This window comes from Melanotaenia boesemani, chromosome 14 (assembly GCF_017639745.1).
Source record: "Melanotaenia boesemani isolate fMelBoe1 chromosome 14, fMelBoe1.pri, whole genome shotgun sequence".
NCBI lineage: Eukaryota > Metazoa > Chordata > Actinopteri > Atheriniformes > Melanotaeniidae > Melanotaenia > Melanotaenia boesemani.
In genome coordinates this window covers 22308194-22320928 of record NC_055695.1, presented here as the reverse complement: position 1 = coordinate 22320928, position 12735 = coordinate 22308194, and the positions used below count along the sequence as shown (strand labels likewise).

At 40.9% G+C, this 12735-nt stretch overlaps 1 protein-coding gene across 2 annotated transcripts in view; it reads right to left on the bottom strand.

Annotated features, from left to right (window-relative positions):
- LOC121652493 (zinc finger protein GLIS1) overlaps positions 1–12735 on the bottom strand; it is a 67631-nt gene that overhangs the window by 28595 nt on the left and 26301 nt on the right. For both annotated transcript variants that reach the window (XM_042005254.1, XM_042005255.1), the window contains exons 3-4: positions 10748–10940; positions 7942–9472 (exon numbers count right to left, since the gene is read on the bottom strand). In XM_042005254.1, coding sequence (XP_041861188.1) covers positions 7942–9472; positions 10748–10940 — 1724 coding nt within the window. The remainder of the gene's footprint in view (positions 1–7941; positions 9473–10747; positions 10941–12735) is intronic.

Below are 12735 nucleotides of genomic sequence, written 5' to 3'. Positions count from 1 at the left end.
GCCACCTAAGATACAGCATGCCTAAAGTTTTTCCTCCTCCTGTATGTCATATGCATGCATGATGTAGGTCTATGTAGATTCTATGTAGATTCTGTGTAGATTTGTACTCTAAAATGAAAAATGAAAGGATTAATTTTAACATTTTTTACCAATTAGCAAGCTCGTCAGGACAAAGTGGGCTGTTCAAGAGTGAAGTCTTAATGAGAAAAGCTAAAACACAGAGAGAGGAGAGGAAACAAGAGATGCACCTGGAATGCACACAGTGACAAGATTGTGTTTTCGCTCTCTCTCTCTCTCTCTCTCTCTCTCTCTCTCTCTATATATATATATATATATATATATATATATGCTAATAAATAAATATAATAATATATAATAAAATATAATATATAATAAATGTATGCAATAAATAGCATAACAAACAGCACCTCAGAATCTTCAGTCAGTCATAGGTAACGCCATTCTACTTTAAAAGTGATCACCCCTCCGTATCCAGCACACATAAGCTCAGTGCCAAGACCAAAACACAATGGCAACCAAAGAGAAACTAATCTTTGTGGAAAGGAGACAAATGGAACAAAAGGCAGTAACAACAGGCATCCTTTGTGTCTGTAACCACATAGAAGACCAGTTTTAAGAGAAAAGGACATATGGGAAGGCTTCCTGTCTCCAGCAAGTGATCAAGAAGCACAGAGAGCAGTCAGCCACTCAGCACATGATAACTCAAGGCTGTGACAATAGAGGAAGACTTTCCTGAACTTCAGAGAGCACAAACTAAACTGCAATCTTAGTAGGGACATAAAGATCAGAGTAATAAACCATCAAATCTGTCACATATGTCAACCTTCTCTGCAATGACTGCAGTAAATACTTGAAGTGACAGCTTCAGCTGCCAAACTGTCACCTATGTGGCAACAACCAGTCTGCAACTTGCCAGTGTCCAAACTAAAGCTGCAGCGTCAGCAGAGAATCAGTTCATAGAGATGCTGTATGCTACTGAACCGCAGTCATCTATAGAGCTGGATTTGAGGAGCATCAGTCTGACCCAGCTGGGTGACTTTAGATCTTTGAGTTGGAGTTTTATTAAATTTGTGCTGAAAAGGTGCTCAAACTGCAGCAAGAAAAAGCTGTTTAATAATTAGGTGGAGCAGCTGAAATATGTGCTGGAATCAGAGAGAGACTGTCTTTTACATAGAACTCTGCAAAAACTCACAAGATAAAAGAGGCTGACCTGCCAACCTTACTTCCACTTTTACTTCCACAATGTATGCGTATTTATATATATATATATATATATATATATATATATATACATATATACACACACACACATTTACTATATGTCAAATGATTAAAAATTTTAATCATATTAATTACAGCTTACAGATTAATTAATCATAATTAATCACCACTTGCAGCTATGCCTGAAATTTGCCCGTTTTTACTGTATTGTATCAACAGAAATGCTTACACATATTTAGTATTGACTGACCTTCCCTTGGGTAAACATCAGATGTGCAAGGGTCAGTAAATGCAGCATGTAATGTACTTCTATATTTTGTTCTAAGTTATCTCTACTATGCTCTAGATCTGTGGTTCCCACACTTTTTTTCTCAGGGACCCCCTTCATGCATATACTAAAATGCCTTGGACCCCTTGCTCCGCCCTGTCCTGAAACCATGCTTGGTTTCAGGCTTTCAGAAGTGAAATCCTCACCATGAATAATGTGTTCTAGTTGAGTCTTGTCTTTTGATGAAGCCAAAGTTAAATGAACAACATACAGCCTTACTTTTATTCATTAAAAGATGGACAAATTGTGGACATTAATCACAAAGGCTCTAATGTTCAAAGCCTCAGGGACCCCCGTTGCTCTTTCGGGGGGGTCCCATACCCCAAGTTGGGAACCACTGTTCTAGATCTTAATTCAGAATTCATATATCATCATCTCACCAACCATCTCCATGGTGAAAATTTCTGTCATAAAACCACCAGATGTGACGACTGAAGTTAAACAGCTAACATTGATGAAGAAACTCTGATAAAAACTGATGATCTGGATAAAAACACAATTTCCCTTTTATCATTGAAATGTGAGTGTTTGTGCAGCAGAAATAAAAGTCCTAAAACAGCATCCCCCAATTATTGTCTGTTTGTTTTACAAGCTTTTCTTCACTTTTTTACATTAGATGATTACTTTAGTTGTAATAATCAGTTAAATATTTCATAAAATCTAGACCTTTGTGCCCCCCTTTCTCTGGTCAGTTATCCTGCCTGGCCCCCCTTCAGACCTTTTCTAAACCCAACCCCTGCTTAGCAGAAGTATAAACCCTGTCTACCACCAGCCATCTATTGTGTTAGAGAAGGTCCTGCTAAAAGCAATACTTTGGGGTAAATATGTGATGGTGTGAACCATGAACTGCTAGTTTCTTCCTTCTCAGCTGAACCATAAACAAACGCAACAAAAGAGAAAATCAGCTGATTAACGACAGCCATTATGATTCATGGAACAACATGAGAGGTGAGGAAGGAAGCTGCTGCTGCACAAATAGAGATGACCAGAAAGCCTCTTGAGCAGACACGTTGGCGACATCCATGGTTTGCTCCATTAATGTTGAGTTTATTCTCAAATCCATTTATAGAGCCAGCTGGCGGATCTTTTCTGTCTTATCTCTCCACGTCATAACAGAGAAATGATGAATGTATGGGGCTTATCATGCTGTACATGCATTAATTGCATTAAAATATTAACACAGTTAAATACATAAATTAGTTATCACCGTTTTAAATATATATATTTGTATAATGTGTAAATCATATGTGTAATTCAGATCTACTTAATAATAATAGTGTGGGAGACAGAGAGATGGAGGTGGGGAGATTTGTTGAATATTGGACTACATTACTGCAAAAGATTAACTGGAAAACATTTTTGACCTGACAAGAAGTTGGCCCAGCCAGCTTAACAAGGAAAACAAGCAACATTCGTCTATCCGAGGCTTTCATTTGCATGCCAAAACATCAATTGCAGAGCCCCTCCGCCAGCAGTTTCTCCATAGGAATACAACATATGGACAGTGTTGTGTTACTGTGAGCATGATGACAGGACTGCAGATCTGACTGGGAGACAGAGGACAGCTACAGGATGGGATTATTAGTTGGAAGAAAAAAAGCTACCTGATTAACTCATTTGCCTGGGGAAATGAGTGACAAAGCTAATGTTGAAAATTATTTAATGAGGAGCAGAAGCATGGAACTTTAAGATAAAGTACTAAAAGTTTATCTCTGCCAGCTCCTTATTCGGTCTAGATTAAGCCTTTCCATTTGAGCCCAATTTTGCAAGCTTAACAGACAACTTAACAGGGGCTTTGTTTCTTGAGCTCTGTTATCCCTGACATGCTGATCAGTGCCCTTTTATGCCTTTTGACCCTGATTACTGTAAATTAACCATATACAGACCTCTTTACTCCCACTGTGCTGGACTGGATATGCATGTGTGCAGCCTGAGAAACCAGATGCTAAACCTTGGTATTTTGAATTGGCAGTTAGGTTTCCATTGATAACTTAAATCAGTTTAAATGTCTGCATGTTAGTGTTGGACATAAACATTAAAAGGAAAAATATCCCCCAAGATCTCTTTATGATTATTTGGTTGAGAAATGAGCCATCAGCATTACCACAGTAGCTGCCGGCCACAGTGGTTCACACAGACGGACCAGAGTATCAGAGAGGCAAACACATTAATATCAGCGTCACTCTCCACCCAGACTCAGTGCCCAGGCAGGTCTAATTTCAGGCTGCATTCAGAACAAAAGTTGGGTCATGTGTTGAACCTCAGTTTTAATTAGCTAATGGCACTCCCTGTTTTATCTTCTGCACCTGAGCTGATTGCTTACAAAAGACTCCATTTACCCTTGAAAACACACAGCGTCTTGGCAGCAGCATGCGTTCTATGTCTCAGCGTCTGCTGCCGAGCGATTTCACCGCTCACTTCCAAAAATCAGTCCAGTAAATCTAAATATATATATATAAGCTGGTTTCACACTAGTGAAAAATGAGGAAATTTCTATGATCTATGCTTTTTTTTCCAGGAGGCCTCAACATCCAACTTTCCCTCAACGAGCGGTTTTGACTGTGTGTGTGTCAGTAAGTGTGTGTCAGTATTCAGAAGTGAACACATTTGGACAGAAGCCTGTTAAGCAACAAATGCTGGCTACTTTTTTATCATTGCAAAATTCAAGAATGGCTCCATGCATTTAAATAATCATCATTTGAGAACTGATCATTTTATGCAGTTTTTTTTTATTTGGTTTTAAAATAGTTAAATCACCTTAATGACATCTTACTTAATGATCATGCAGGCTAAGACTCAAAACTACAGCTAACTTAGAAGTCAACAGTTAATGAAACATAATGTAACCAGAGCACCAGGAGAAGACCCATAGGGAACATGCTAATCTATCTAGCAGCTGAGATCAAAACCTATAATCTCCTTGCTCTGATGTGACAGTTCTAACGACTGCAGGACTGTACCACCCACAACAACATAAGCTACTGAAAAGGTTAAGAAAACAACCATTTTTGCAAGTCTTTAGGGCAGGGGTGTCTAACTCCGATCCTCAAGGGTCACAACCTGCAGTTTTTCAATGTTTTCCTGCTCCAGAACACCTGGTTCAAATTAATGAGTCATTGTGCAGATATTCATAGGCTGTTGGATCCATTTAATTTCATTCAGAGGTGTTGGAGTAGGTAAACATTAAAAACCTACAGTACAGCAGCCCTCGATGATCGACTTTGGACTCCCCTGCTTCAGGGATATTTTTGACCAAAACATTCATGCCAACTAAACAAAATATAGTGCACAGTGCTGTACTTTTTTTATTTTATTTTATTTTTTTACACTGTCCTGTCCAGCATCCTAACATACAGAACGGTGGTCTCTGTGCCATATTTTGCTTGACAGATTTGCTCTACCAAGGGAGACATGTTATATACATGGCTGCCCTTGATATTTTTATTGTAATCTTATTTTCTTTATATGTCAGTGCCAAACCTGCAGAGAAACGTACCGCACAATGCTGTACTCTTGCCTGAAGTTACTCTGCCATGTAAACACTCACACAGATCCTCAGTAGCTAAGAAAGATATTTTCTGAACTTCATAGCTCACAGTGCAGCCTTCGGACACTTCAAATGCACCAAGCTGGTCTCTGACAAAGCAGATGCAATATCAAAATCCAAAACCATGACAGGGCTTCTCTTGCTGGATATATTTTTAATATTTATGCAGACACAGGAAAAAATGTAATAAACTAAAACAACAAGTGAATTAAGCATGAAACACAACAGGATATTGCAGAGAGATTATGTTGTTTCCTTTTCGCCATGTGTCCCTCAGCGCTAGCCTGCCCTGCACAACAACCCAAGGCCGGCTTTAATTGTTGGGGAGGGGGGGGGAGTGGGAACCAAACAAAACTAGCTAAAAGTTAACAGAAGTTTTATGAAGGAACTGATATATTTTTCAAATGATAACTTGCTTAAAATACAATCCAGGTACAGAGTGTGTGCACGTCCATCCAGGTCCATGCAGGGACTGAGGTATCACCTGTGTGTTGTGATAATGACTTTTTCCTGCCAAGACGCAGCATGAAGTAAATGTTGTGCAGCTGTAAGAAGAAACGAGAAAGAGCATACACTGTTTGTAGTGAGAGAGAGGGAGAGAGAAGTGTTATGTTTGGATGTGAGGAGAGCCCTCCTTCATGAGCGCCTGCTGGAAGCTGTTGCTGGAAAGATAATAAAAAGATTAGCCCTGGTTTTTCTAGAGCATTTGCTCTTAAAAACAGAATGTCTCATCTGCTTCCTCTATATGAATAGCTTAAATGCTTGAATGCCTTTGTCTATTACATGAGCACAACAAACACAAGAAGTATCAGTGCAAGTGGCAGAAAGCCCAAAAGCTCAGACAAAAATAAAGGATCTGGGTCATGCACAGCTAAAATACAGATGTACGCAGACACACTGGGTTTCCTATATGCGCAGAGTACTTACTTAAATCTATATAGACTGCAAACACAAACATAGTTACAAATACACATAGAGCGGCTGTTTATTTTTCTCTGGGCCTCCAAGTTTATCTTCTGAAGTCCCAGATCAACACACATGCAATCCCTGCTGATTAGATGTGTTGATTCAAGCTTGAAAACATTTCACATTGATGTTTAGGTTCTGTCCAAAACCCAACGTACTGTACGGAGAATCAATAGTTTGTATTGTGAGAATTGGTGGAAACAATGTGCCCATTTTCACATGGTGGCATTGCTGTGAATGTGTGTGTGTATGTGTGTGTGTGTGTGCTTGAAATAAGGGCGATCAGGAGGTTAAGGTGTGCTGTCTCATGTCTTAGACAGAATCCAGCAGCTTGTCCACACTGAGCCAAATTGTTCTCATGTTCGCATATGGTAAACATCCCCAAAAACAAAGTCGCACCCTCTCAGTGTGTGCATCTATACAGTGTAAACATTCACACGGCGTCTATTTGCTATTTGTCACCCAAATGTCAGCCCTTGATTTAGTAAAGACACGCCTGCATTAACACTATGCAGAGCAAAAATTAACAACAACAAAAAAGACAAGTGTAAGTTTGTTTTACAACTCAATCCTGAAGCTGACTTAACAACATTGGGCATGTACAGCACTGTAAATTATTTCCAAATTTCTGTTCTCACTGAGCCGAGGAAGCAAAACACTAATATCCCACAGTGACGCAAAGCAAGAAGAGCAACAGTAACAGCTGAGTTAGTGTCTTCAGCATTTGACACAAATGTGAAATCACAAGTATCAAAACCAGTCAGATTCAACACAAATGTCTCAGTCAGCTTAACAGAAAACACACAAAACGCAACTGTACTTTAAAACTCTCAGCTCAGCTTGTTTTAAAAGCTAAACAAGGTTTTGGATTATAAGACTAAACGGGTGCTTCAGGAAAATCAAAGATTCAGCTTTTCAGTTAACGTCTGGATTTGGACAGATTTCTTAACTTGAAGAGGAACGCTTCTGACAGGGGCTTCGGGTAAAACCGTGAATTGAGCAAGACTTGCAAATGTTACCGACTATCCCTCTGTGGCTCTCTTCTCCAGACTACTACATTTCTCCTCATGTTTGGCTTGGATATGAAGCCAATTCACTTAATACTTGTGGGACAGCTAAACATTTAAAGCTCCCATTTAAAAGGATCAAGTGTAGGCATTGTTTGGTTATGTTAACCATATGTGTTGGCTTTTCATGATCTGAATCCCCTTTCAAAAAAACAGAGCGCCTGTGAAAATAAACATGGCTTCGCCCTACACAAATTGTGGACTAATGGTGTATTTGGACAAAATCATTCTTAAGGTTGGAGGGCTTTTTCCATTTGTGAGGGGATGCGTGGGAGTGACAGCTTGACATTGATTAGTGTGTTGACTCGTGGAATTGGATCCTTACCTGTAAAGGACACAACCACAAATCTATTTATACTAATGAGGTGATGCTGCTCATACAGCAGCTCACATCTTCAGTGGAAACTAAACAACTCTGTTAGATGTTCCACTAAAAATACAGAAATTAAAATATTTCTTAACAAAAACAACATGAAGATTTTCTGCTTAAAAGTAATCATCAGTGAAAACTTGTTTTTGGACACAAGATGAGTGTATTTTACTAAGGGGAGCTGATTTTGAAGGGCTGTATTATTTGTGCTTGTGTTTAAAATAATAATAATTCAGGTGATTATAATTATGATATAAACCCAAATTTGACCAATTATCACATAGATATCTATAAAAAGAAGTCAAATAAAGGAAAGTATGAAAGATGACTATGAGGGGATACTACTATTAGTTGTGTGTGTGTGTTGTGAATCTGACTAATGGGTTTGGCCACAATAATTAAGCATTTTATGATTACTCACCATACACTTGTTAGGTTTTTCTCCAGAGTGGACCCTCATGTGAATGAGCAGCTTGTAGCGGGCATTGAAGGGCTTGTAGCGGCGAATGCAGCCGGCCCAGAAACACGTGAAGTCCTCGCCTTTTCGTTGGTCGATATGGACTTTCTCAATATGTCTCACAAGCTCCTCCTGCTGCTCATAAGCAGCACTGCAGTCAATCCACCGACACACCTGCTTATCTGCCAGTGCTCCTCCTCTGACTTCTTCCTGGTCAGGGGCTGTGTGAGGTACAGGAGGGCCTCCAGAGGCTGGTTTAAGTCCCATGGAGGAGGCTGGTGGTGTTTGCTGGCTCTGGTGGTGCAGCGGCCCCCCAGGACTAGGCTCTGGGTATTGGTGTAAGTGATATGGAGGAGGCATGACAGATCGAGACAGGTGGTGAGTGTGACGAAGCTGCCCACTTCGACCACTCAAGTGATGGTGATAGTGGTGCTGAAAAAGTTCACCTTCACTGGGAGAGAAGTCATCCAGAGGTTCTTGCTTAAGAGCAGCCCCAGATCTTTGAGCCCCATCTAAGAGACCTCCGGATTCAGGCCCCGAATGCAACGTCCCAGACATCAGGGCCCCATTCATCAGTATTCCCAATCCATCCGAGCTTCTTCTGCTACCTACTCCTCCCTCGGCTGTTCCGCCAGCCCCACGCACCCGCAGCATGGAGCTCTGCTCCTCACACAGCCCCAGGCCCTGCCCCTGGCCTTGCTCTGGCTCTACTAATGACGCTGAAGAGGAGGATGAGGAGGAGGAGGAAAGGGACAGCAGGCAGGTGGCAGGTGAAGACAGCTGACAGCTTTCCTGTAGTGTGGCCTGTTGGGGGCTGCTGTGAGGTGGGGGCCTCTGGGGGCCTTCCTGTGGGCAGCAGTTAGAGGGTGGGGATGTAGAAGAGGAGGAGGAAGAGGAGGAGAAGCCGGCGCTGCTAATCTGGCTGGGCGAGAGGTTAGCACGGAACCCGTTGACGCAGGCAACCATCGACATCTGGGAGGAGGAGCAGATGATTGCGGTGGTATTGATCTCCTCAGAGGCTGCGTCAATAGCTGATGTGGAATCTGTAGGAGCGACGCTGCCAGCGCCAGCAGCGGTGGTGGACTGTGAGGCCAGGGACAGGCAGCGTCTCTTCACACCGTTAGCACTGAGCAGCCGCGCTGAATGACGGGAGCCAGTTGGGGACAAAGCCAGCGGGGAGGAGCCATCTTCATTATTAAAAGGTTGCACTGCGTCTCTTGACACAGCACTACCTACACAGCTCACTGTACATACGCCATTGCCGTTGTTTCTAATATGAAGGGCTTCAACCATCTCATCTCTTGACCTTTCCAAAACTTGGCCTGCCCTACAGGCCTGAAACCCAGCCTGAGATGCTCCATGGATGCCAGAGATCTTGTAGCCCATCAAGTTCTCCTGTTTGATTGAATAAGGGACAGAGGAGTGAGTCCCATTAGCAACACGGCCCAGGCTAGGTGAGGCCCCCGGTGGCATCCTTTGGAAGGCAGAGGAGCTTCTGTAAGGAGAAAAATACAGAGGGCCCTATTAGTTCAGTTCCTGATGACAGACACAGGCTAGTTCATCCTTCCCACCAGCAGCACTGTCAGAGTTTTGCCTCTTGCTATCTATTGTGCTCTAATCTTTCTTTCAGTTTACATGGAAAATCACGTCACTCTCAATGGGTCACACTGATCCAAAATATTTTACCAGAACCACACATTCTTCATGACAGAGTTGCAGATCAAATTACAACACGATCATCATGCTAAGGATACGGTAAAGTTATGTTACACACCAGCATAGACTGCTTATGATCCAGAGTGGTTTTATGAATAAATGAAACAAAATCTTCTTGTAGTGAGAGGATATGAATAGGCATTTAAGACCAAGAATAGTGAGGGGGAGGGTTGGAGGGCTTCTGAGACTGAGAGACCACTGGCTAGTGTGTCCCTCTGACAGGCTTTGATGACACAAAGGGGTTAAACCCATCCCAACATTGGGGATAAATAAGGAGTCACCTGTTTTGGTGGCATAATTGCCGTCTATGCAGGGTCACCATTTACAATACTGTGTATTATGGTGGGAATCTTTGCTCTGCTGAATGGGGAACTCGGGTCATATTTCTCCGTGCATGCTGTGATCTCCTACATAATCATTCCTGTCAGTTGGCTCATTATGGATTTTGTCCAAAGCCCTTGAGTGATGTGAGAAGAGCTTTCTTTTCTCCAGTCTGTCTAATGCAGGTATCATCTTTGTCCTTTCCTTTGAGAACACTGAGGGGAAAAAAACAGAGCTAACCCTAGCAAGACCAGGAGAAAGCTACTGGCAGACGTTGTCATCATTGTTGTTAATAAAGACTTGACCCCCTCCTCTCTTTCTATTCAGGAGCACCATTTCCTGTTTGGCTGTAGTGACAATATTGAGAGACAATATGCGAGAAAGGTCCAGAGGCATTCTCAGTCAGATCACTGAGGATAGAGGGAAAGAGAGGAGGAGGGGAAAGAATGACGTAAAACACAATATGCAAGAAATCCACTGAAAACTTCTTCTAACCAAACCAACTGTGTCAGAGAATTCACAACACAAAAGTTACACTGCTGTAACATAAATACTCTGTTTTGTGAATTTTATGAGACTGGATAAGGCTTTCCAGAAACATACAAGTGCATCTGATAGCAAAGATAATAAAAAACACACCGTACCTGCATATTGTTAGTAACACTACACCAGACAGGAAAAGTTCATAGGTGGAACCAATATATATACAACTTGAACAATAGTGACAGTTCACCTGGTGTCTTGGTGAGGGCCATCCTGCAGAAGGAGGTCAGGTGTAGGTCTGCTGCAGTGGAGGCTCTGGGGGTACAGCCCTTCTAAATGGCTCCCTGCTGGCTGCGACAAGCTCGGCCCACTTTGCATCAGAGTGCCCTCAGCATCACCCAGCTCAACATTTGCATCCTTCTCGGAGCAGTAGACACCATTCACTGCAAAATGACCAGAAACAATATTACTAAACTTGCTTTTTAAGGTATATCAGAATATAGGTTCCCTTTTTATTTACCTCCTCCAGATACAAATTCATCCTTGATATGTGCTGATGTCAGAGCATTGTGACCCAGCTTCACTCTAAAATTAAAAACTGGCTAAGTGGATCACACTCAGTAATATTCCAGTCATCTGGAAGAACAATCAATTCAGAATTGGATCTATGGCTTCAGTAACATGTTGAAATCCTATTACATTGTGAATATTTTCTTGAAGAATAATTGCTGGCTGTTACAACTGTAGCTTTCTAGTGATATATGGAAAGCTCTTTGCCAAAGTCCTACGGGTGTCAGTAAGGATAATATCAGACAGAACTGCGGTAACTGAGGAATTATATTCCACATGGCAATAAATCTATTTGGCACGAATAAACTAATAAAAATGAATTAGTACAGAACATCAATCGTTTACAGGTGTAGTAATTTTATCAATCAAGAATTGTAATTACATGCTGTTGCTTACACATGCTCTTAATAATGGTAGCTCCATTAATTAAATTGTGATTTAATGGATCCAATTTGCAATTAATCACTTACAGGAAAACCTATTTTTTAAAGTAACCTGATGTAAAAACTGAAGACTTTGAAATGGAAGTGTAAAATTGGAAGCATCTGAACTGGACTCAAAAGGTTTAAAATTTTCCCTTGGTGATTTAAAGTTGGCTGTCCCTCACTATGTTCAAATACAAAAACCAAAAGCATTACGTGGTGAGGGGAAATTCAGCAAAAGATAAATATCTCCAGTTCAGCTGTAGTGACAGGGACAAGCAACACACACATGAGAGCAAATTCAATACATCTATTTTTATCAATCTCAACTGTTGATCAAGAGTGCAACCAAAAATATGAAGAGAAAATTTACAGGGAAAGAAGGCCCTGGTGTGAGGAAATGTTTGTAAATGGTAAGCTGATATCTCAATACACTCATACCACATGTCCCCTTATCCAGCTTTCTTAACTCAATTTTTCAAATTTAATTTTCCCCTAACAATGTTATTGATAATGTTATCACACAAAATGAGGTATTATTAATAAAGTCACCCAAACATCTTGTCTGTCAGGCAAAACTTTAAAAAAAAGGGTACTGGAAAACATTTAAATGTTATCAAGGGAAAAATAAATTAAGTAAGTGTAAAAATATTGAAGGAAATATCAGCAAAAATAGAATTTTTGAAAAAGAAAAGGAGACCATCAAAGGAAAAAAGTAGGTATTACAACATGAGAAACAGATGGAAAAATAATACAGAGAGAGAGAGAGAGAGAGAGAGAGAGGGAGGAAATGTTTGGGAATATGGGGAAAGGGTTAGAGAAACGAACAAAAGAAAAGAAAACATGGGCACTTGTAGCTATTTTATCCTCAGTTTAATGAAAATCTTTTCACATATCCCGCCTGCAGCCGATGTCTCCACAACTTCCTCAGCATATGCTTTGTCATGGGTCAAAGCAGAAACACAAAGAAGTAGAGAAGAAGCAACACAGTCCACCATCACCAGGGGATGGCAGGAACAACGCTGGTTTCACTCAACGCTGTTAACAGAGGGCTTTCAACTCTGGTCTCTTTTCAAGCAATACAAATTGTTCTGTTCTGCTAATTCTTGTTGTTCCATCTTTTTTTTTATTCCCTATCAGTTGCATTGTGTCTCTTTCCCGTAACAAAGTGTAAAAATGAGAGAAACCAGAGATGTTATGAATTAGGATGGAGTTGACTGTCATCATCAGTGATCATTTAATTAGA